The 23,746-nt window shown below is 43.9% G+C and overlaps 1 protein-coding gene across 1 annotated transcript in view; it reads left to right on the plus strand.

Moving 5' to 3' along the window:
* ARMH4 (armadillo like helical domain containing 4) overlaps positions 1-23,746 on the plus strand; it is a 64,260-nt gene that overhangs the window by 23,227 nt on the left and 17,287 nt on the right. Inside the window, exon 5 of the mRNA XM_059474408.1 lies at positions 1,222-1,476. Within this exon, the coding sequence (XP_059330391.1) occupies positions 1,222-1,476 (255 nt within the window). The remainder of the gene's footprint in view (positions 1-1,221; positions 1,477-23,746) is intronic.

Below are 23,746 nucleotides of genomic sequence, written 5' to 3' on the forward strand. Positions count from 1 at the left end.
CCTTCAGCATCTGCAGCCAGTTGTGGTTGGAAATAGGAAAAAATAGAAAAAAAATAGGAAAAAGCCTTTGGTTTGATCCCGTAGAGTGGTTCCTGTGTTGCCATTTTAGTGATGAAATACTGACTTAAATATTTATTTTTCCATATGTTAACAGTACAGACAGTTTTGGAATAAATGGGTATCTGCTGTAGCAGAGAATTCATGGAATCACAGAATGGTTTTGGTTGCAAGGGACCCTAAAGATCATCTTGTTTCTACCCCCACCTTCCATGGGCAGGGAGACCTTGCACTGAATTCACAAGAATTTCATCAAAGTCTCATTTATCAGCTCTCCTGTGAAGTGTTGGCTATGATGCCTTCTTCCCAGCCCTTTCCAAAGCCAGGTGGGATCTTGGAGCAACCTGGTCCTGAAAGCTGTGCCCTTTCCAGAGCTGGGAAAGACTCAGTCAATCAGTTAAACACTGAACCAACTCATTGCTGCGTCCAAGATCAGAATTCAGGGGAAGAGCATCTCTCTGTGATGGGTTAAGCAGGGAGCTCTGCAGTTACAGAAACCCAGGTGTTGTGCACATGCACATCCTTGTTTGCACCCTGCTGCTAGGAACTAAAAATTTACCATATTTCCCACTAATTTGAGAGTCTGAGACGACATCTCGTTGTTCCCCAGCGAGCTCCAGTGGTGATGAGCTCCTCCAGATGAAGCCCTGTGGGTGTTTTTGCTGCCAGAGAACAGGGACAGGTTTCTGCAGCTGCTCTGCTCTGGAGGAGCTCAGCCTGGTGCTCCCCACAGAGATCTGTGACCCTTCTGCTTCCCACTCCCACAGAAACTGTTGTCCAGTTCAGAAATAAAATGATCAGCCACAAGATTTCATTTAAAGCTTTGAACATCAATGCCAAGGAATCCAAACAATTCTGTTTCAAGATTTTGTTTCTCCAGGGTAAAAAATTGCTTCTAGGTTTGGACTCTTGTCCTTGCACGTTGTCGTGCTGAATTACAGGGAGATGCTGTGGGGCTGAAGTTTCCCCATGTTAAGATGTGAAATCATCTCCTGTGAATTGCAACTTCAGTTTAAACTGCAATTGCATAAACTCTTAACCATAAGGAGAATATATAGTACAGTTACTACTACTGCAGTGTGTCTGCTGACTCAAGTTTGCTCTCCTGTTTTGAGCTCTAGTTCAATATGTTCCCTGACATTTCTTTTCTGTCTCCCTGGCCAGAGGGTGAGGAAGAGGAAGAGGATGAAGAGGAGGAGGAGGAAGAAGAGGAGGAGGAAGAGGAAGACGAGGAGGACAAAGACCTAGACCTGATGGATGAAAGCATGGAGGGTGACACGGACCTGCCAGGCTTCACAATTCCAGGAGAGACCTCCCAGGAGCCCCTGGCTGGCCTGGAGAACCCTGTGGCCCAGCTGGCTGGGGTGTCCTACCAGGTTCCTGACACCATTGAGTGGGAGCAGCAGAACCAGGGGCTGGGTAAGAGAAAATCCCTTTCCTCCTTCCTTTACCCTTCACCCCTCCTGCTCTTCACTCTGCGTGAGACAATCCCTCATGCCAGCCATGGGTTGGCTCTCGAGCTGAACACAGAGCAGGGTCATTCCTGAGGAATCCCAGTTCACCAGTGACAACTGGGAAAAACTGGGATGTGTCCCAGACAGCGTGACCTGACTTGTCATTTTGGGGAAAATATGGATATTCCAATCCTGCTCGTTCATTCCCAGAGCCTAGTATTGTCTTGCTCCAAGGTTGGACAATAAAAGACTTCTCAGGTGAGATTCCTGGGCAGATTTCAGTTCCCTTTGCCCAGGATGGGTTGGTGCAGGGATGTTTGTCCTGTGGGGACAAAGGAGTTGTGTATTTGCTCATCATCCTCTTTGCTACTTCAGAACATTTGTCTGACTTAACTTTTCTGACATTTTAAGAGGTCCATTTATGGTCCAGTCATGGGAAGCTGTGCTGGCAGTGTAAAGACAAACATGCAAAGCCTCTGTAAAGCTTTATAAATTTATTCCTGCTGTACCTGCAGGCCCTGTGTTTAATTTCTAGCCTTACTCCCCCTAGGAGTCAGTGTTTGTATGTGTGAAGTCCTTGAGATGCAGGTCAGAGCTGCTGTGGGACAAGGGAGATCTGAGAAAGGAACTTCTCCAGCTTGGCAAAAGCTCTGGAATAATTTCCCAGCATACTCAATTCCCAAGCCAAACCCTCTCAAACACAGTGGGAACATTCCAGGTGAATTTGTGGGAGCTGAGCCGCATCTAGACAGAAGGTCTTTGTGTGTGACTGTTAGAGTTAGCTGTTCTGAGATGCCCATCCAATAAAAAAACCTCCGTCTTTTATATATTGTCCATCATGTCTACCTATGTGATTTCTATCACTTCCCCTGGAAGCATAATTCTGATTTTACCTGGATGTTCTCCTCAGTGATGCTGTTTCCAGCCTGCTTTAGTGATCTTGGCTTCCTTAATTGAATCAAAGATTGTGTTTCAAAAACTGTGTGGGAGGTTTGATTTCCAGAGCTCTGTGGGAGGGTTGGCCTTTGAAGGGGAGATTGAGTTTGCAGCAGGACTGATCCCTCCCTGTCACACTAAATCCTGCTTGAAAAGCACTCTCTTGGGTGGTGGCTGTGTCAGGGCTGTCTCACATGTCCTGCTGTCCCCCCAGGAGTTGTGTGAGAGGAATAATTTGTGTCCTTAAGGGTTTCTGGTTGTCTTTGGCAAGCTCAGTGAAAGAGATGTGTGGTGCTGCTGTATGTGACAATGTTTGCCATCAACATGCAAAGAGTTGTATGTGACAATGTTTGCCATCAACTCTGGGGTTACAGAGGAGGTTCTGTGCCAGACACAGCTCATGGTTTGTGTCTGGGCTGCAGTCACAGCTGCATTTCCAGCTGCTGGAGGAAGAGGCTCAGGGCAGGAGCTGCAGATCTGGTGCAGCAGGCAGGGGAGAAAGCCGTGACCAGGTGTCACAGACATCTTTTATGAAAAATCCTTTCCTTAGGATTTTTCCTCCTGAGAAACTGAGAGGCCTCAGGAACAAAATGTAAACAATGATTATCTGCTGCTGTGGAATGCAACAGGTCTGTGATTGTTTGGTCTCATGTGGATGTTTGTAATTAATGGCCAATCACAGTCAGCTGGCTTGGACAGAGAGCCGAGACACAAACCTTTGTTATCATTCTTTGCTATTCTATTCTTAGCTAGCCTTCTGATAAAATCCTTTCTTCTATTCTTTTAGTATAGTTTGAATGTAATATATATCATAAAATAATAAATCAAGCCTTCTGAAACATGGAGTCAGATCCTCATCTCTTCCCTCATCCTAAAACCCCTGTGAACACGGTCACAACCAGGGGCTGGTGCTGTTCCTCAGACCCCTGAAAGGGCTTCTTTGCAGAAGTTTGAGACAAGGAATAAACAGACTAGGTGGTAAAAGGCAGGATTAGTCCCCCCACCTTATGTTTTATTGACTTCCCTGTGCAGTGTGAGCTGGGTCAGCATCACAGTGATGGCTCTGAGCACCTGCAGCACTGGGCAGATGAGGATTTTGGTCTTCTCTGGAGCTCACTAGATCCAAGTGGTTGGGATTTCCTTTTGTTTTTAGGCTGCTCCAGCCAGTACAACACCCATGAGGGCGAGGATGAGGCTGTGGCTGAGCTGAGGTCATTTTTAAGAGTTAGGTGGGACTTTTGTGCAGTGCTGTGCTGGCAAAAAAGGAGGGGACACAGTGGGATCAGCCTGTCTGCTTCTGACTCAGCCCTCTGATTCCAGCAGGCAGGCACTTCTGTAAAAAGCCATTTATTCTTTTCCTGTCCAGGTGACCTCAGTGCCTCAGTGTCACAGGAGAGTGACCCTGCTCCTTCCCCATCTGCAGTGTGCTGCTGCTCACCAGTACTCCTAAGAGAAAGGGAAATTATTTATGCTTTAGAGGCACAAAGGAAATGGAACTAGATGAGGAGATGGGAGCTAAATGATCTTTAAGACCCCTTCCAACCCAAGCCATGCATGATTCTGTGATTCTGTGAAAACCAAAGGCTTGCATGGGCTCACACTGGTAACCTAAATCCATGGAAGGAGCTGAACCCAGGGGGTGAGAGCTGATTTCCTGGCAGTGAGTGAGCAATGGGAGATGATTCTGCAGGGCTGCAGCCCTTGCCCTCTCCAGCTTGTGCCAGGTGAGGATTTCTGCCCTGGATCCCAGCTCTGGACTCGTGGCACACATCAGGCTGCCTCTGTGTCCATGCCTGCTCCTTGATGGAGAGGGTTTGGGAGAACAGGAAAGATGGGAAAAGTCACACAGCTTGTGTCAGCACAAAGTGGGTGGTTAAGAACAGAAGAAATCCCCCCAAAACCTGGCAGGAAGCTGGAGGAGCTGCTCCCATTGTTCTGCTGGAGCACCTGGAGACACCAGACTCACTGTAAAAGACTTGTTAAGCTTTAGATCTGCTGGCTGGGCTGTTTTTTCATTGAAACCCTTTTTCTTCAGGTGATTTTCATCTTTGAAGATCCAGTGCTTTTAATTTGGGGACTGCTTGGTAACTGCTGGACATGCCCAGAAGAGCTCTGTGTGTCTCTTCCTTCCCTAAACAGCACTGGGATGTGAAGAATTTCCCTTTTTGTGTAAATTAAGCAGGGTTTGGAAGGGGAATTTGTTCTGTTTCACCTGGGATACAGCATTGGAAAGGGAGACCTGAGGGAAGGTGACAGCACCCAACAGAGGGGACAACATCCAAGCACCAAACTTTTACAGCTGCCATTTTCCATTCTTAAAACACTTTGCACACGTTTCTTCCTCCTGGGGATGCTTCTGTCCTCTAGCCTTCAGAAATTTGACATTTAATGCTAAAATCTGTGGTGCAGAAGAGCCCAGAAGTGTTGGAATAGCTGTTCTCAGGCCAGTTATTATCCAGGCTGCTTGCTCTGATGGCTGACACAACTGCAAATCCCTGGAGAACGAGGAGCTTGATCCACAAAACAGCTTGGCAGAGCAAGAGACAGCTTGGATTTTTGTAGTGGTCAATAAGAAGGCACTGGAGGAACAAAATCATTAAAAATGTCAGTTCTGGGCAGTCAGATGGTCCCACATTAACTCCAGCTGAGCAAAAGCCATTTATTAGTGCCAGTAATGAGACTGACAGTTTTACAGCCCATCAACTGGCTCTCTAACCAGCAGTATAAAGGCAAAGAGTAAAGCAGAAAATGAGAAAATCTGTGCATTTATAAAATAGAATTTCACCCTCCAAAAGCCATCCTGGCACCCTGCAGCTCTGGGGGAGAAAGGTCTGAATGTGATTTGGGATCTGGTTTGGTGTCACAGGTTACCAGTGAAGGGCAGAGCAGCACTTTTGGACCTCTCTGCATTCCCTGTGAGGTGGCTTTGGTGTCTCTGTACTTGTTTCTTTATTTATATGTAGGTGGTGTGTGGTAGGCAAACACTGAACACCTGGAGAGCATCAGAAGAACCAGGTGGATTAATGTGAATTTTCAGGGAATAAATAAAAATACCTGATCTTCCCCTGCTCCCTCTTTTGTGATGCATTACCAGAGAACTGCAGTTGGCTGAGGTGGGTTCAGACCTGGTGAGAAGTTTATGGTCGTTTAGTTTAGTTTAGTTTAGTTTAGTTTAGTTTAGTTTAGTTTATGGTCCTCCTGCATCTCAGAGCAGGTGGATTTTGCTGTGCAGCTCCAAGGAGATCAAACCCCTCTGCTCTGTTGGTGGTGGCTTCTTCCCCCCCTTCTCAAGAGTGTTTATTCCCTCAGTTCTGTGAGAATTCCTAATTTAACAAGAATGAGCCAAGAGGAAAATGGTCTCAGACTCCCAAGCTATTTCCTGATGCCTCAGTGCTGCCTGTCCTCCACATCCCAAGGGGAATAACTCCTGCCATCCACAGTAGGTAATGTAGGAGATCTAGGGCAATTTACCAAGCCTTTAATTTTACCCCATTGGGGCATGCAGTAGTTTGCTTTGTGCATTTAATATGTATGGAGTTGGTGGTTTATTCTTTCTCCATTTAGGGTGCACTTGATGTAATATTTCTATGTTTGCTAACTTGGCTTTACACCTTTGTCTTCATCAACCTGCAGTTCCATTTTACATCTGGATTTACTCTCTGTGGTGGCTTGTGTGTATGCTAGGTGCTATTTTGTATTTTCTCTTTCAACCTAAATTAATTTTTATCCAGGTCTGCCATTCTTTAGCTGACCCTTTGGGGTTTTCTTTGCATCCACCTGTTCATGGCAATTCCACATTACAGGGTTGTAGCTTGTGAGAAGGTGCCTGGTTCCACAACATTTATTTTTGATTTCCATCTTCCCGTGGAGGAATTGCACACAGGGGAGTTTGGACCATCCCTGTGGATAGGATTTGGAGATTAAACAACAAAAAAAAAAAACCAAAAAAAACCCAAAAAAACAAAAACAAAAAACAAAAACAACCCAAAAACAAACAAAAAAAACCCCCCAAACAAAACAAACCAGCAATTTAGGAAGAAGTTATGAAGTGTGACAATGTAATCCTCAACGTGTAGTTTCCAAAATAGAAGCCACGTCTGTGTTTCATGTACTGCTGTGGGTAGGACATCAGTTCTCACTATAATGGAAGGTTGTATAACTCTCTCAGGTAATGACAAGGCACTTGCATAATAAACACACTTTTGGAATGTGAAATTTTATATATTTTTTTATATAAGGGATAAAAAATATTTGCAGCTCTGAGCAGCTCCTAACAGAGAAAATAGCTCTCATTGTGTTGCAGATCTGTGGTCACAAATTACACTGCATAAACCATATAACAGATGCCTCTGGTTAATGATGGGGAGGCAGAGGAGCAGAAGGACAGTAGTGGAAGATGATGAATGTTTGAAATGTCATTTTTTACAGGAAGATAGGATTAATGCTTTTATGGGCAAAAATAACCAGCATTAGGAAGGCAGGAGCTGAGACTCAGAAATTAGTAATATGTTCTTTAATTGCTGCCCCAAATGGATCTATTTTAAGTACTCTTACAGCTCATGGCAGTGGAACATTGGAGTGCCTTTTAATCTTTAATGCATTTATCTCCTTAATCACCCTGGGAAGGCTCATCTGTGCTTTAAAGGAGGTGAGAAAACCACAGAGAGCCCCAGTGACCCCTCTGGTTTCACAGGGGAGCCTTTGCAGAGTGGGGATTTGAAGGAGGGGAATTAAATGAGTGCTTGGGCATTGCCTTTCCTTTCTGGGGGCAGGATGTGCACACCTGCATTTCTCCTGGGATGGACCCTCAGAGTCACCATCCTGACAACCCACAGGAATGCCAGGTGGGAGAGGCTGGCAGGAGCCAGGATGAGCAGTGTAACCAGCAAATTTCCCTTCCCCATGTGCTCCAAGGGCAGCTGCCTGCAGCAATCCTCTGTCCAGGTATCTCTGGCAGTTCTGTGGCCGTGCAGGCCCTGGGTTCCACATGGCTGCAGACAGAAATGAGCAGTCTCAGGAACAGAGATGATTATTCTTCCTGTCTTTTCTGGGTGCTCCAAATAATTTATACAGTTCCATATGTTCCTTGCTAGCTCCCTTTTCCTCTCCCAAGCAGCAGGGAAGCTCCCACCATCAATCTGTGCCTAACTCAGGTTTCTGTCCCTCGTGAGGGATGTGCACTCCATTTGGAATTGCTTCTTTTTTACTTAAGAGATTGTTCATGGCTGCATCTTAATCCTGGAGCAGGCTCATATTTAATCAGGTTTGTCTTGTCCAGGGGAATTGCGCATGCTGTGTGTGAGCAGTGAGGATCCTCTCTGCCAGCTCAGGGTGACATTTGCTGTTACAACAATAAAGCAGCTCCCAGGAGGGGACAATTCACATCTGAGATGGCTTTTGCTCCTTGTCAGATCTAATTCCAAGGTGGTTTGGGGAGTGTGTCTCTCTAATATTCCTTTTTTCTTCAGCCTGCACAGCCCTGTGCTGGGATCTTGGTCAGTGGGACCCTAGAGGAGACACAAAACTAGGACAGTTCTGAGCCCTGTGGTCCTGACCCACCACCCTTTGGTGCTCTTCCCTTTTTCCATCCAGCACAAGACTGTTGTGCCCTTGGGAATGAGGCCAGTGTGTGTCAGAGGGAATGTGATGGTGTTCACAGGGGTCTCAGGTTGAGGGATGAGACGAGGGCATGTTTCAGAGGGCTTGATTTATTATTTTATGATATATATTACATTAAAACTATACTAAAAGGATAGAAGAAAGGATTTCATCAGAAGGCTGGCTAAGAATAGAATAGCAAAGAACGATAACAAAGGTTTGTGGCTCAGAGAGTCCGAGCCAGCTGACTGTGATTGGCCATTAATTAGAAACAACCCCATGAGACCAATCACAGATGCACCTGTTGCATTCCACAGCAGCAGATAATCAATGTTTACATTTTGTTCCTGAGGCCTTCTCATCTTCTCAGGAGGAAAAATCCTAAGGAAAGGATTTTCCATAAAAGATGTCTGCGACGGGGAAGACAGGAGCAGTGTGTCTGCTCTGTGAGCTGGGATGGGGAGATTCCAACCCCAGAGTGTGGTATTTGCTGGGTCCCCAGGAGGAATTGGGAATTGAGAATCTGACTCCAGGTTCTTAGAAGGCTAATTTATTATTTTATGGTATTATATTATATTAAAGAATGCTATACTAAACTATACTAAAGAATAGAGAAAGGATACAGACAGAAGGCTTAACAAGATACCAATGAAAATCTTGTAACTCTCCAGAGTCCTGACACAGCTGGACTGTGGTCGGTCATTAAATAAAAACAATTCGCCTGTTGGATAAACAATCTCCAACCACATTCCAAAGCAGCAAAACACAGGAGAAGCAATCAGATAATTATTGTTTTCATTTTTTCTCTGAGGCTTCTCAGCTTCCCAGGAGAAGAAATTCTGGTGAAGGGATTTTTCAGAAAATGTGACAGTGACAACAGAGCATGAACCCCTGATGAGCTGGAGCCACATCCTTCCTTTTGGAAACGCCTCAGCTCTTGTCCTCAAGGCAGAAATCAAGGCTAAGGGAAGGGATGGAGATGAGGGAAGTGGTTGAGTCCCATCCCTGGAGGGATTTAAGAGCTGTGTGGATTTGGCTGTGTCCATTTGAGGACATGGCTTAGTGGTGGCCTTGGCAGTGCTGAGGAAATGGTTGGTCTTGATCTTTGAGGGGCTTTTCAAACTAAACAGTCCTGTGATCCTAAGAGTAAATCAGAAGATTAGAGGCTGTCTTGGTTAATCCCAGCTCAGCTATCAGAAACAGGTGACACAAAGCTGCTGCTCACAGCAATCAGGCTGATATTTTACCCTGACATTTTTGTTGGAGTGTGTTGGGAAGCAGCAGCACTAAAACATCCTTGGATATATTACTTTGAAACACCAGCCCTTCCACAGTGTTTATGCACCCAGTTAAACCCGTGTCAGAGGAAGACTAAGCCCATTTGTTACCAGCCATTAAGTGCTGTCTCCAGGGGCTGGGGAGGATTTAGAGGCATTTTCTCATTTTTGGCTCTCCCTGCCCACAGAGAAGAGGGAACCCCATCAGACAATGTATTAACGTGAAGTTACTGGCTCTTGCAGGAAGGAGTGAAGAGATCCTGTCCATCCACAGCTTTTCTGCTTCTTTTCCTTCAGTTTGGAGAGAGTTGGAATCTGAAATGCAGGGAGCTCTCAGAACTTTGAGCCTGTAAAGCCAAAGCTTAGAATTAAACACAGGATTTGATCTGAGACCTTGGAAGAGGCTTCCAAACTCAGGGGCTAGAAGTGAGAATGTGGATTTGTAGTTTAAAGCAGAGACATGTTAAGTTAAGAAGAGGAAAGTTTAGAGTTTTAGAGTTTAAGATATAAAAAAATAAAAGCAGTTACAAAGGCAAAGAAGGAATTTAGAATGCAGTACTGTAGGTTTGTGTGTCATAACATGATTGGCTAAGAAAGCTTACACCGTAGCATGAGTCCATAAGACAAAATATTTAAGGATTGGGTAAAAACATAAATATCCTTGTTGGCAGTGTTTCATGGGTCAATAAATCCCTAAAAAGTCTTGTAACTACAAATCTTGTGACCTTCTGAGCCATGCAGAAAATATCTGAGCCAAGCTCACCCTTCCTGCCTATGTGGAAGAAAAATAAATCACATCATCTAAAAAACTCAGAGGTCCCATCTCTAAATCATTCAAAATTCCTTCAGAAGTCCCCACCAAGAGAGTTGGCATGCAGGCATGGAGAAATCATCTGCCAGGCTGTGGGAGGAAAGAGGGAATTTTGGTCACCATGGTTGGTGTTGGAAAGTTTCTAATGGATGAATCCAAGTCTGAGGGCTGCTGTGAATCCTGCCTGCCCTGATCCCCACTACCCTGTTAGGCAAAAATTCTCTGAAATACCTGCAGGGAGGATTCAGCAGCTTCTCTGGTGGAAACATCTGTGGAAGACTGTTGGAACCCTGGATGCTGAGAATTTCAGACTTTCTGTGCTGACAGGCACTGAGCCCCAAGAGAACACTGCATTGACCCGAGGCCATGGAGAAAGATTCCAAAATTGAATGATTGCACTGGGATTGTGGGTGTGTAATTGGAATAGAAGTGTGTAATATCACAGAGTGGAAGACTCAGAGTTTAAAGTTTTAGAATATAGCAATATATATAAAGCAAGATGGAGGGTTTAGGGTGGAGGCTGCTCCTTCTTCTTCTCCATGTGTTTGGGTGGTTTTGTGTAATTGGATAAAAAAGTCCACACTGCAAGCCACAAGTAATTAGTTACTGAGTTAAAAGTAAAAATAATTTAAGTGTCTTTTCTTACTTGGACAGTTTATCCTTATAAAGCCTTGTAGAAAGAGAAAGATACAGCTCAATTTTTAGTTTCTTAGACTGAAGTGCTGTAGAACTCACAGTTTGTGAAACTGTAATATAGATAAAAACTAATAAACATCTAAATACAAACAAGAAATACCATCTCACACAATTAATCCTAACCCTAACAAAAAAACCACCCAAAACTCAAGAGAAGACTCCCCTGCACAGCTCAGGTAGGGGAGCCTTGGGTGATGTTTGTGTACATAGAGTGTTAGGGAAGGTTTAGTAAGGGGAACCCTTCACCAAAAGTTGTCAAGTCTAGGGAAATTACTGTGTCACCAGCCCTGGAAGTGTTCAAAAAACTCCTGGATATGGTTTAGTGATGGAAATGGTGGTTGGTGCTGGGCTGGTGGTTGGATTTGATGATCTTTGTCATCTTTTCCAGTGTTAATGAATTTATGAAATTCTCCCTCCTCGGCTTGCTGCATAGCACAGAAGGGCAGGTGCAGCAGCAAGGCTGCTGGATTTCTGGATTTCCCAGCTTCTGGATTTCCCAGCTCAGGAAGACTCCTAAAAAGGCTTTCTGCTGCACCTCCAGTTGCTCCTGTCAGCCCAGGAAAGCAAAGTTGGAAAACTCAGGCACGTGTCTGAGCGTTTCTGACCTTCCCCAGCTGTCTGCCTCTATCCATCTGTTTGACACTTCCTTTAAAGTCAGCATGTGTCACAGTTAGTACCTTGGAGCATGACTTTGCATTTGCTGCTCCAGGTGATTTATCTTGGGGTGTTTTTTTTGCCTGGATTCAGGGATAGGGTCCATTAGCCAGCTCAGGGCTCCGTGCTGCAAAGGCTGGGCTGCATCTGCTGCCCAGGCAGCATCTGGGTTCCTGCACAGCACGGGGAGGCAGGAATCCTTCTGGGCTGTCAGCTGCCTTGGACTGCCTGTCCCCTTGCCTGTCAGCCCCACTGGAATGTAAATCAGGTGGTTTTGCTCTCTCTTTAGCCTGCAGTAATCCTGTCCTTTCCCATCCCTGCAGAGTCACATATTTACGTGTGTCACTCCTCGGTGTGCTTTGCCCCTTCTGCCACCCTGCAGTTTCTCCATGTCAGAAAACTTGGCTCCATTTAGGCAGAGGAGCTGGTTTTGGGCCCCTCTCTCCTTTCAGATTTCAGCAGTCACTTTGCTTGATTGAAGAGCCCAGGGCTGTGCCTTCCCTGGGTGAGAGTTGCTCATTTTCCCTTTGTGTGCCTGTCTGGGTGGCCTTTGCCATGTCACAAGAGGCTTGTCCTTACACTGGAGAAATCACATTTATTTTCTAATAGTGATCTAACTGCACTGCAAAAACCTGTCTGTTTTCGTGGCATCCAGAAAATGGAGAGAGGGGAATGTGAAGGTTCAGCAGTCTGGAATTGCCTCTGTACTTACAGGGATTTACATCAGAGGCTGAGCTTTGGGGTTAAAATGCCGGCCCCATGGCAGAGCTGGTGAGAGAAAAATGGAGGATAAGAGCTTTTTGCAACAAGTGGCAGGGACAGAGAGGGTAATTTATTGAGAGGGTAATTTTAAAATGTTCCTTCCTAATGAGAATGTGGATGCACTTTCTGCTTGGAAAGTGCAAACCACAAATGACTGATGCTAAACCTGTCTCCCCTCTGGTGTCTGGTGCTCAGTCTGATTAAGACTCCTTAAGAATCAAAGGAGATCCAAGTTATTTCCTGGAAGGATGCTCTCTCTCTAAAAAAAAAAAAAAAATAATAAAAAAAAAATATATAAAAATATATATATACACACATATATAAATATATATATAAAAAATAATCTATATCTGTATCTATATCTCTCTATATATACACACATATACATATATTTATATATATACATATACACATATTAATATATATAAAAATAGATTTTTATAGAAATTATATTTGATAATTAAATATAAATATAAAAATATAAAAATTATAATTATGATTTATATTATTTATAATTTTTATATATATACATATGTATATACACGCACACACATATATATATGTGTGTGTGTGTGTAGAAATTCTGCTCTACCTGAAGAGTGAGTTAGGAGCATATATTGGAAATAAGCAAATTGCTCACATTTTTGTCTGACAATAAAATAATTACCACACACCTCCAGCAGTTGTTGTCTTGCAAAGATGCTGAGTATCAACATGAATCACAGACAGGGGTCGATAGGGTGAGCATTACTGGAGGCTTTTGCTTTCTTTTTTCTTTTTTCTTTTCCCTTCCTTGTTTTTGAGTAATTCTAATCACAGCCTCATCCGAGCCTGGGCTGTAATAAAGAGTTTCAGCCAGGCTGTTCCCTGATAGCCCATCATTTATTTTAATATACCAGCAGCACCATCTGTGCTTGAGGCTTTATCACTGTGAGTGAGGCCAAGAGGTTCTCCAGGCTGAGTCCTTTTTGAGGCCATTTTTCCAAATCCCCTTTTCCCTTCTGACCACTCAGGTGTGTGAATGGACTGGTTTTGCAGGAGTGGCTGCTCACCCTTGTGTTTCTTGTCCCTGTTTATTTAGCAGTGTCACGTGTCACATGTTGTGCCATATAATATAATATAATATAATATAATATAATATAATATAATATAATATAATATAATATAATATAATATAATATAATATAATATAATATAATATAATATAATATAATATAATAATATATTATATAATATATTATAATGTTATATTATAATATAACATTATATTGCTATACTAAAACTATACTAAAGAAAGAGAAAGGATCCATCAGAAGGCTTAACAAGAATGAGAATGAAAAACTTGACTGACTCCTCAGTCTGACACAGCTGATGGTGACTGGTCATTAAGTAAAAACAATTCACATGAAACTAATAAAACAAGCACCTGTTGGTAGACAATGTCCAGATCACATTCCAAAGCAGCCAAGCACAGGAGAAGCAATCAGATAATTATTATTATTTATATTTTTCTCTGAGGCTTTTCAGCTTCCCAGAAGAAGAAATCCTGACAAAGGGATTTTTCAGAAAATATGACAGTGACACCCCTCAATGGCTTTGGTGTTGCTCTGATTTAGGAGTGAGGAGATCTCAGTGTCTGCCCCTCCAGTCCCACCAGGAGGTGATTTTTCCTGAGAATGAGGGAGTTACTTTGCCCTGCTCTATCCTGGCTTTCCTTACAACTACCCATAAGAAAATTCCGGAAAATTATAAGATAGGGGTCAGTATAAATATCCTGTCAGGAAAATAACTTCCTTGTGGGTTTTGTGATTTTCTGTTAAACCCAATTAAATTTTCTGGTTAAATACAGTCTCTTTTGATTTTTTGGTTTTAGGGAGGGTTGGGTAGAGGATCAAGTATCATGTTAGACCTGGTGAGTATCCTGAGGAAGCTTTCTGGTTATATCTGCTCTCCCATAGCCAGAACATGTTCCTGTGTGTGCTGTTTCACCTCTCAAGTCACAGTTTGCACTCTCCATGGCGAGTCAACCCTGCTCCAGTACAGCTGGATGGATTTTTCCAACCTCAACAATCCTGTGATTCTTTAATTGCAGTCTGGAGCAGGAGAGGCAGGGAGCTAATTTAACTTTTGGTAGACAGAGGCAGCCAGGAGCATGTTTTGCTGAGATCTTAATGGAGCAAAGTCAGAATCTCAGCTGGCAAAACTCAGCATTGCTCTGGCGAATGCTCTGATGCCACAGCCTTGGAGCTGCAGAGGGATCTGGGATCTTCTCTGGGACCATCCTTGTCTGATTTCAGCCTTTGCCTCCTGACAAGCTCAGAGCAAGAGCCCCAGAGGTTGTTTGGGCCAGGTTGGATGTCTCAAGCCCTGCCAGATCAGCCCTGACAGGCCCAAGCAGCCAGAAATGCCTCTGGGGCAGTGCAGGGCTTGGGGTGCAGCTCCAGGATCCTTCCCAAGGCCCTGCAGGGGATTCTGTCCCCAGAAATGTCCCTGGAGCTGTGGCTGCAGCTGGTGGGAGCTCCCGGGGCAGGGCATGGACATGGCCTGGCACACACAGTGGGATTTGATGATCTTAGAGGTGTTTCCCAGCCCTGCTGGTTCTGTGGGATGCTGCAGCACCATCCCTCCAAACCAGAGCAGGCAGCCCCAAACTGGAGTCAGCTGCAGGAGGAAAAGCACATTCAGTGGGACTAATTAGCAGCAGCAGTGATTAGTTATTAAGGTTTGGTTAGTCACTTCTGTGTGGGCTCTGAAGATGAATATGAGGGTTTAAAGAACAGTGGGATTTTCCATTTTCTTAATATAATCTGAATGTTCTTCAAGCTCCTGCTTGTTCCATCAGTATCCAGCAGTTCCCCTGGATATAATACATGGTGTGGGTGGGCAGGAGAGTTTCCCTGTCCTCATCTCCCTGGGATGAGCCAGCAGAGGTCTGCAGCTACCTGGATTGCTCCTGAGGGTGCTGGAGTCCCCTCTGATGGCCTGGCAGCTCAGGTGTTTCCCTCCTCTGCTCTTCACTGCCCAGAAGTTAGGTTGGATATTATGAAAATATTCATTAACCAAGGTATTGTCCAGCACTGGCACAGCTGCTGCCCAGGGAAAGGGTGATGTCCCCATTCTGGAGGGATTTAAAAGATGTGGATGTGGCACTTGGGGACATGGGTTAGGAGTGGCCTTGGCAGTGCTGGTTGGACTTGGTGATCTTAGATGGCTTTTCCAACCTTTACAATTCTATAGTTGTATGATTCTAAAAGCAGATTTCACTCCAGGGTTCCCAGTTGATGAGTGTTGGAGCCATCCTGCCCTGAGCAGGGATGCAGAGATGTTCCCCACCTCTCATGTTCCCCACAGTCCCTCTAAGCTTGGGATGGGTGGGTGTTAATGCTCAGGGTAAATAAATGAGGAAAATAGGGTTTATTTGTGTCTGGGTAAGAAGGAAAGCCTGGATACTGTTCCTGAAATTCTGGAGAAAATCCAAGGGGCAGTCAAGTTTCAGGGGGAAATTTAGGCTGAGAGTTGTTTTTGTTGTTAGTCCTGTAATTTGAATGGCAAACTGGGGACTTGTGGCAAAAAGGAGAAATTAAAGCAAAGCCTCTGCTCCAAATCCTTATGAGAGAAAGGGGAGGATGATACAGTAGGACAACTGGCCTGGAGGGATGTGGGGGATAAAGAACAGAGAGAAAAATAACAACCAGCATTTTAACTCTGAATGCTCTGTGCCATTCTGCCCCTCTGTGCATCTGGAAAGGGACACAGCAGAGATGGGAAGGGTATGGGGAAAAAGGAGGATAACAAAAGGATAAATTAACGTGGATGGAGAGGAGAAATTGGATTCTGTGCAAGGAGTGACTGCAGAGATCTTGTCCAGAGTGCCAGGAGGGTGTGCAGGGGAAGTGTTGCTGTGTGCTGTCCTGTGCCATTCACACTCTCTGCAAAAATCCCTTCCTGGGAAGCTGAGAAGCCTCAGAGAAAAATGAAAACAATTCTTATCTCACTTGCTTCTCCTGTGTTGTGCTCACATGTGGAATGTGTTTGGAGATTGTTTACCCACAGGTGATTGTTCCATTGGGTTCTGCTGTGAGTTGTTTTCACTCTTTGGCCAATCAGGGCCAAGCTGTGTCGGGACTCTGGAGAGAGTCACTAGTTTTCATTATTAGCTTTTTAGCATTCGGTGAGTATCCTTTCTGTATTCTTTAATATAGTACAGTATTCTCTAATATAATCTAGTATCATAAAGTAATAAATTAGCCTTCTGAGAACATGGAGTCAGATTCATAATTTCTCCCTGCCACAGGGATCCCTGCAGATACAATACTGTCCCATCCATAAACTTTTCCTGGAGAAATGTTCTTGTTCACTCCATCCTCACTAAGCCAGCCTGGCCTTTGCTCTGGCCCAAACTGCCCCATCTCATTACAGCCAGTGTTGCTTTTTTATCTGAATCCTGGAGCAAATCACTTCCCCACCCTGTGCCTGAGTCCTGGTGTTCACAGGTGGGACAATTCAGTGTTCTGTGGGATTTCATTCTTTTAGCTGCTTTTGGGCAGATACTGACTCTTCTTTACATGTTTGTAGAGCATTTATCACATGTGTGTGTGATCTCAGGTGGCTTTTCAGCTCTCACAGCAATAGGAATCATAACAAGAAATTCAGTCTCTCCCTCCTATATTACATTTTGCTCATTAAATGCTCACAGTTGCTGGGACAAAAATCTGCATTGAAGCCCTGGGTCAGCAGTGAATTGGTGCAGGCAGGAGAGTGAGGAAGGGCAGTATCAGCTCTGTTTGCCTTTCTCTGGGAGCATCTGCCTTCAGGGATGGGATGTGGGGCTCAGCTGATCCAGTACAACCATCCTAAACTTCTCTTCCTTTGGCAGAGGTTCCCCCTGCAGCCCTTAACCACATGCTGGGGACAGAAAACCCAAAAACTCTCTGGTTCTGCAGACTGGCAGGGAGCTGTGACTCAGGAAGGGAAGGGACCTTCCAAAGCACTTTCAAATTCACCAAGTGAATTCCCACCCTTTCATGTCTTTGTACAACTTTACAACACAAAACTAACCAATATTTTGTTCCTAACACAAAACACCAATTTTGTCAGATTATGCCTTTTTCTGACCCAGAGATGGGGCAGCTGAGAGGCATTTTAAAAACTTTTATTCCATTTTCAGTCTCATGTGAAGGGTGAGACAATGCAGATGTTATAAATCACACCATCACAATCAGAAGCCAACTATTTATTAATTACAATACATTATAAGCATTTCTTGGCCTATCAGCTTTAGCCACACCATGCTGTAAATTCCTTAAAGCCAATAATCTAAAATTACCCATGTGGGTCCTACTACAATGCATCTTTCATAATTCTGTTTCTCCAAAGTATCCAGTCTTATTTGCAAGGCCATCCTTTGACACTTGTTTCCAGTTCCATTTCTCTCCCAACAATGTCTCTCCTGTTCCATGGCATCTCTAAGTCAGCATTTCTTATCTCAAAGTTTACAAATACATACTGTGTAAGCCTTCTGTCAAACTTGAACAATGCTCTACAAATCCATTTCCCACAACCAGGCTTCACATAAAAACCACTTTTATACTGAAATCAGAGATGTGACCTTGTCAATAATTTAACTGAGGGACCAAAGTCAGGTAGCTGAGTGCGGATTTCAGTGGAAGTCTGTGTCTTCCCCTTCCCTGGATGAGGATTTTGCTTGTTTTCTTTTGTGATCAGGCTGCCCTGCAGCTGCTGGTGCTGTTGGGCTGAGTTAATTTCCCCCCTGCATGATTTTATCTCAGGCCTTCAAGGCAGAAAAGCTGGTGCAGCAGCACAGAAAGTCAGTGCATTTCCAGCAAGGCACCAGGTCTGCTCTGCTCACCTTCCCAGGGTCTTGTTTGCTGTTCCCAGATACCAAATGGGAATTTTCCTGAATGCTTAAATTAACTGTGGGTTTCCAAAGCTGGTTATGGGTCCAACAGCTCACATTGAAATGTGGGCGTTGCTGCCTCTTTGGCTTTGGTGGATCTGTTTGTCTCTTTGAAATGACTTTAAAAGTGAGACTTCAGCTCCTGTGTCCCTTTGGGTTCAAGTGGACAAATAGCATTTCTCAGTCTGGAGAGATTGATAAATCAGGACGTTGTGATGAACTGGTTTAAGTCAACAGTTCTTTGGGTTTGTCACTCAAACCTGTAACTAGGTTATTCATTATTGCCCAGATCTGTCAACTGATTCACAATATTACAGGGTAAGGCCAGTCAACCTCTTTTAATGTTTAGGACTAAATTTCAGAAGTGCTCTGGTGTAGGTACAGAAAACAATGAAACTGTTCCTGAAAATGTAGGATCAGATTTCAGGTGGCCCACAGAGGTTTTGTTTGTGCTGTGGAAAAGGCAGGTTTTCCCCTGGGAGTTCCCTGTGCAGAATATTTACACTTAAAAACAAAAACATTGCTGCCACTTCTTTAGAAGACTAAGGAGAGATTTTGACAACCCCAACCTCTTTCCTTGCTAATATTTGTTAGTCTTTCAGCTAAGATAAGAGCAGTTCACTTGTGAATCACAGACTCTCATCTTGTTTCTCCCCCTAACATGGGCAGGGACACTTTCCATTAGAGCAGGTTACTCCAAGCCCCATCCTGTGGTGTTGTGATGTTCTAAGGACGAGGTGAGAGATGAGAATTTGACTCTGTGTTCTCAGAAGTTTGATATATTCTATTCTATTCTATTCTATTCTATTCTATTCTATTCTATTCTATTACATTATATTATCTACTAAAACTGTACTAAAGAAAGAGAAAAGGTACATCAAAAAGCTAAAACAAGAATAATAATGAAAACTTGTTACTAACTCCTCAGAGTCCGACGCAGCTAGCTGTAATTAGCTATTAATTAAAAACAATTAATGTGTTTATATACACAATCTCCAAACCGCATCCCAAAGCAAGAAAACGTGGAGAAGCTGAGGCTTCTCATCTTGCCAGGAAAAGAAATCCTGGCAAAGGGATTTTTCAAAAAATGTGATAATGACACCATCCAAGCTGGATTTAACATTCCAGGAGTGGGGCAGCCTCAGCTTCTCTGGGAAAACTTTATCAGTGCCTCACCATCCTCAGCATCAAGAATTTCTTCCTGACATCTAATCTAAATATCTTCTTTAAAACCACAGTGCAATCAGGCCACTATAAAAAATGACTTTAAAAAGTGTCCACTGCTTATTTCCTCCTTATGGTTTGTCAGTGATTTCTTTCTGTGTCTCTCTCTGCAGTTTGTCTTCCTAGAGGTCTGAGACCACCCTTGCCAAGCCAACAGAAAATTTCCTGGCCCCTTTGGTGGTCTTTGGAAAGCCAGCAGTTCCAAGTGGCCCTCAGCACTGGGATCATAAATAAACATTTGCTGCTGCTTTGAAAGCAGATTGGCCTCTGAGGCTTTATCCAGATAATGTTGTGTGGGTGCTCTTGCATCCAATTGTTTCTTCATTATTTGAACAGATGATGGCAGCAAAATCAGGAGTTCACTCAAAACATCCTCTTAGAGCCACATCATATCAGTGTCCTAATCAGAGAGTGGGCTCTGCCCTGCTCCAATCAGGGTAATGCCCTCTCAGGGTAAGTAAATTGGTGCTGATTATCTTAATCTGCTTGGAGAAATGCCAGATTTATTCATTTCTGAGTGGAAGGAGCGGGATGGGAGGATGCCACAGCTCTGGGTGTGTGTTTGGGATATATTGCTGTATTGCATTGCACAGACTGGAGTCCCAGAGGAGCAGTGCTCTGTGCCATGTGTAAATAAATAGGAAGTGTGGATAGCAGAGCATCTGAGGATAAATCAGCCCTTTCACTGCAGGGCTGTGCAGAGCTTGTCTGGGAGGTGGTGGTGATTTTATCAACTTCAGTGAGTGGCAGCAAACGTCACCAAGATTTCGGGAAATTAATTTGTCTGCAGATCCTCACCCATAACTGCTGATAGGTGCTGCAGAGCACAGAGAGGTTTTGCTGCACAGCAGCCTCTCCACTGCAATCAAACATCATACATGAGGACCTAGGTTGGTGGTACAAGACCAGAGGGATGTGGAGGTAGAGCTAGTGCTTATTTATGGGGGTTTTTGAAGGAATTTTGAATGAGCTGGAGATGAGACCTCTTGAGTTTTTTTCGACAAAGAGATTTATTTTTCTTATCTTCTACATAGGCAGGAAGGGTGAGTTCAGCTCACATCTTCACTGCATGGCTCAGAAGGTCACAAGACCCTTAGTTACAAGACCTTTTAAGGATTTATTCACCAATAAAACACTGCCAACAAGGATATTTATGTTTTTGACCCAATCCTTAAATATTTCATCTTATGGACTCACGTTACAGTCATTACACACAGACCTACAGTGCTGCACTCTAAACTCCTTGTTTACCTTTGTAACTACTTTTCTTTTTTTATATCTTAAACTCTAAAACTCTGCCCTGGAAGGGCAGGGACGGGGCAGCCACAGCTTCTGTGGGCACCCTGTGCCAGGGCCTCACCTCCTTCACAGGGAAGAATTCCTTCCCAATATCTAATTTAGCCCTGCTCTCTGTCAGTTTGAAGCCATTCCCCCTTGTCCTGTCCCTCTAGGTCCTTGTAAAAATTCTCTCTCCACCTCTGCTGTCAGCTCCTTTCAATGAGGGCACCCCAAAGCTTCTCTTCTCCAGGCTGAGCAGCCCCAGCTCTCCCAGACTTTCCCCACAGCACAGGGGCTCCATCCCTCTGAGCATCTTGTGGCCTCCTCTGGACCCATTTCCACTGGTCCCTCCTGTGCTGGACACCCCAGAGCTGGGTAGATTCTGTTTTTGGTTTCTCTGGGTCTGGACTGGAGGCACTTGAGACAGTAATTCATGTTTGGGCTCAGGTGTTTGTTATTTCCTATCAGTAAAACAGTCTCACTGCTGTGAGTTCAGCAGCAAGGCACAAAATGATCAACAATCTCTTGTTACAAGGTCTTTTAAGACTGAACTATCCAATTAACAACTAGATTATTTCCCCTTTTAACCCAATAACTGATCCCAAAGAGGATCAGTTGCTAACAGGACAAATCTTATCCCACATTCCTCCTGCATCCAGAACTAGGCAAAATTCCCTCTGGGATTCTCTTGGGATCAAACACCAAATAGAGCCTTAAAGTTCCTTACACCTGTCCCTGACTTCTTGTGTAACTGTGGCCAAGTCAATTGATCTCTTATTCCATTTTCCATCAGAGTATCAGTCAATGGGGACCCTTCTGCCCAATTACAAAATGCCACCCAAACCCATGAAGAAGGAAGAAGAAGAAGGAGGAAAAAGAAACCCAGGACAACACCCTGTGCCCTCCATCTTGCTGCCATCCACAACACACTAAAAATCCCAAAACCTCAATTTCTCACCAAGTGACACACCTGCACTGCTCTCTATAATCTATTTCACACTTGTGTGGATTCCAGTCTATTCTGGAGTTTAGGAAACTTTCTCCATGGATGAGAGTCACAGTCAGTGCTGCCCTGTGGGTCAGGACACCCCAGAGCAGACAGAGAAATATTCTCTGGGTTTCCACATCCTGCCAGTGCTGTCAGCTCTGGATCCCCAGCCAGCAGATGAAGATGTTTGTTTATATTAGAGAACTGTTGTGAGTGCAATTAATAAAGCTGAAAAGTAGTTGAAGAGCTAAATATCATTACATAATGAGACCTCCTTCCCAGTAAATGATGTGAAAAATGATTTCTTGCAAAGAATAACAAATTGCTGTGGCTTTTTACCCTAATTGTAGATGCTTGATTCTAATTTGTTGTTTGTCATTTCCATGTAAATGAAGAGTTTTAGCTATAATTACTGCATTTATGGCAAACAAGATACTATCATTTTCCAATGCTCACAAAGCACTGGCATGTTTAGAGATAGAAGAAATGAATAATTATCCCCCCTAAGCAGCTCCAGGGAGGGGTCTGCAAGTCAGAGTATCCAAACAGGTCTTGCACAAAGGCAGCTGATGCCTTTTAACTCTCTTCTACACTTGGGGAGCCAACTCAGAAACATGAAGTGACTTTCCCAGAGCACTCAGCAGTGCTCCAGGTGCCCAGATCTCTGTGGACAGCATCTTCTTGTCATCACTCTCACAGCACAAAAGACAGCAGAGCCATCCATCATTTTGGTTGGCACTGAATTTCCTGGTTTGTCCCACTTACCCCAGTTCAGAGACGCTTGAAGTGGCTGTCCCTGGATCCCTGGCAGTGTTCCAGGCCAGGTTGGATGGAGCTTGGAGCAGCCTGGGATAGTGGAAGTTCCTGGGTGGAACAGGTTGCTTAAAATAATGGCATCCTAAAGAACATTTGTTTCCAAAAAACCCCATTTTACTGTGATTTATTATTTGTTTTATTTGGAGGTGTTACAGTAGGGGATATTAAACTATGAAGGAAGAGGCTCTGACACAAGGAAAAGAAACACAACTGACCTACTAGATGTGATACTGGAATAATTTACCCAGTGAGGTGGTGGAGTCATCATCCCTTGAAGAATTCAAAAAAAGACTGGATGTGGCACTTGCTGCCATGATCTAGTTGAACAGTTAGAACATCAGCTGGACTTGATGATCTTATAGGTCTCTTCCAGTCTTGAACTTCTGTGATCTATTTTATCTTTAATATTCCCATAGCAATGATGGAAAATGGAATGAGAGACCAATTTACTTGCCCACAATTACACAAAAAATCAGGGACAGGTGTCAAGAACTCTAAGGCTCCATTTGGAGTTTGATCCCAAGAGAATCCCAGTGGGAATTGTTGCTCAGTTCTGGATGCAGGAGGAATGTGGGGTAAGACTTGTCCTGTTAGCAGACACAAGCAAGTTCATTTTCCTTTTGTGGCTGACACTGGGCAATGCTGCTCTTCCCAAGGATTTGAAGGAAAATGAGTCTCTGTGATATTCAGATCTTATTTTTAGCACCTAATCGATGCTCGGGGCTTTGTGGTTTAATTAGTGGAATAATTGTTGGCTGAAAACACAGTCTAAAACCTGTTTTTTCCTTCAAAGGTCAACTCCATCATTTTTGTTTCCAACCATTTAGTCCTTTATTGATCTTTAAGTCATTTCATGGGGAGTGCTGCATCTTGACAGATGAAATAAAGGCCAAAACTTGAAATAAGAAAAATATATCCTTTTTCTTAAACACAAAAATGGAAAATTCCCCATTTCCGCCCTTGCTGCTGGCAAATCCTTCATAGTGTCCCCAGAAAATGGGATTCTGAAAATTACTTTTGTTCTTTATGGAAGGAAAAAAAGCAAACCAGGAATCTTCTCTGATCCTGATTAATATCAGACATAGACTGAAGCACAAAAAGAAATTTTGCAGTGTAGCTGCTGATCCTTTAAAGTAGATAAGGCCATGAGCTCTGCCAGGAGGGCAGGAAGATCTCTGGAGTTTGTATTTAGAGAGGGCTGAATGAGAAATGCCCTCTCCTCTCAGTACAGGGGAGTACCATGTGGCTTCAGCTGGAGCTTTGGAAGGTATTTAATCA

Source organism: Ammospiza nelsoni, chromosome 6, assembly GCF_027579445.1.
Source record: "Ammospiza nelsoni isolate bAmmNel1 chromosome 6, bAmmNel1.pri, whole genome shotgun sequence".
Classification (NCBI taxonomy): domain Eukaryota; kingdom Metazoa; phylum Chordata; class Aves; order Passeriformes; family Passerellidae; genus Ammospiza; species Ammospiza nelsoni.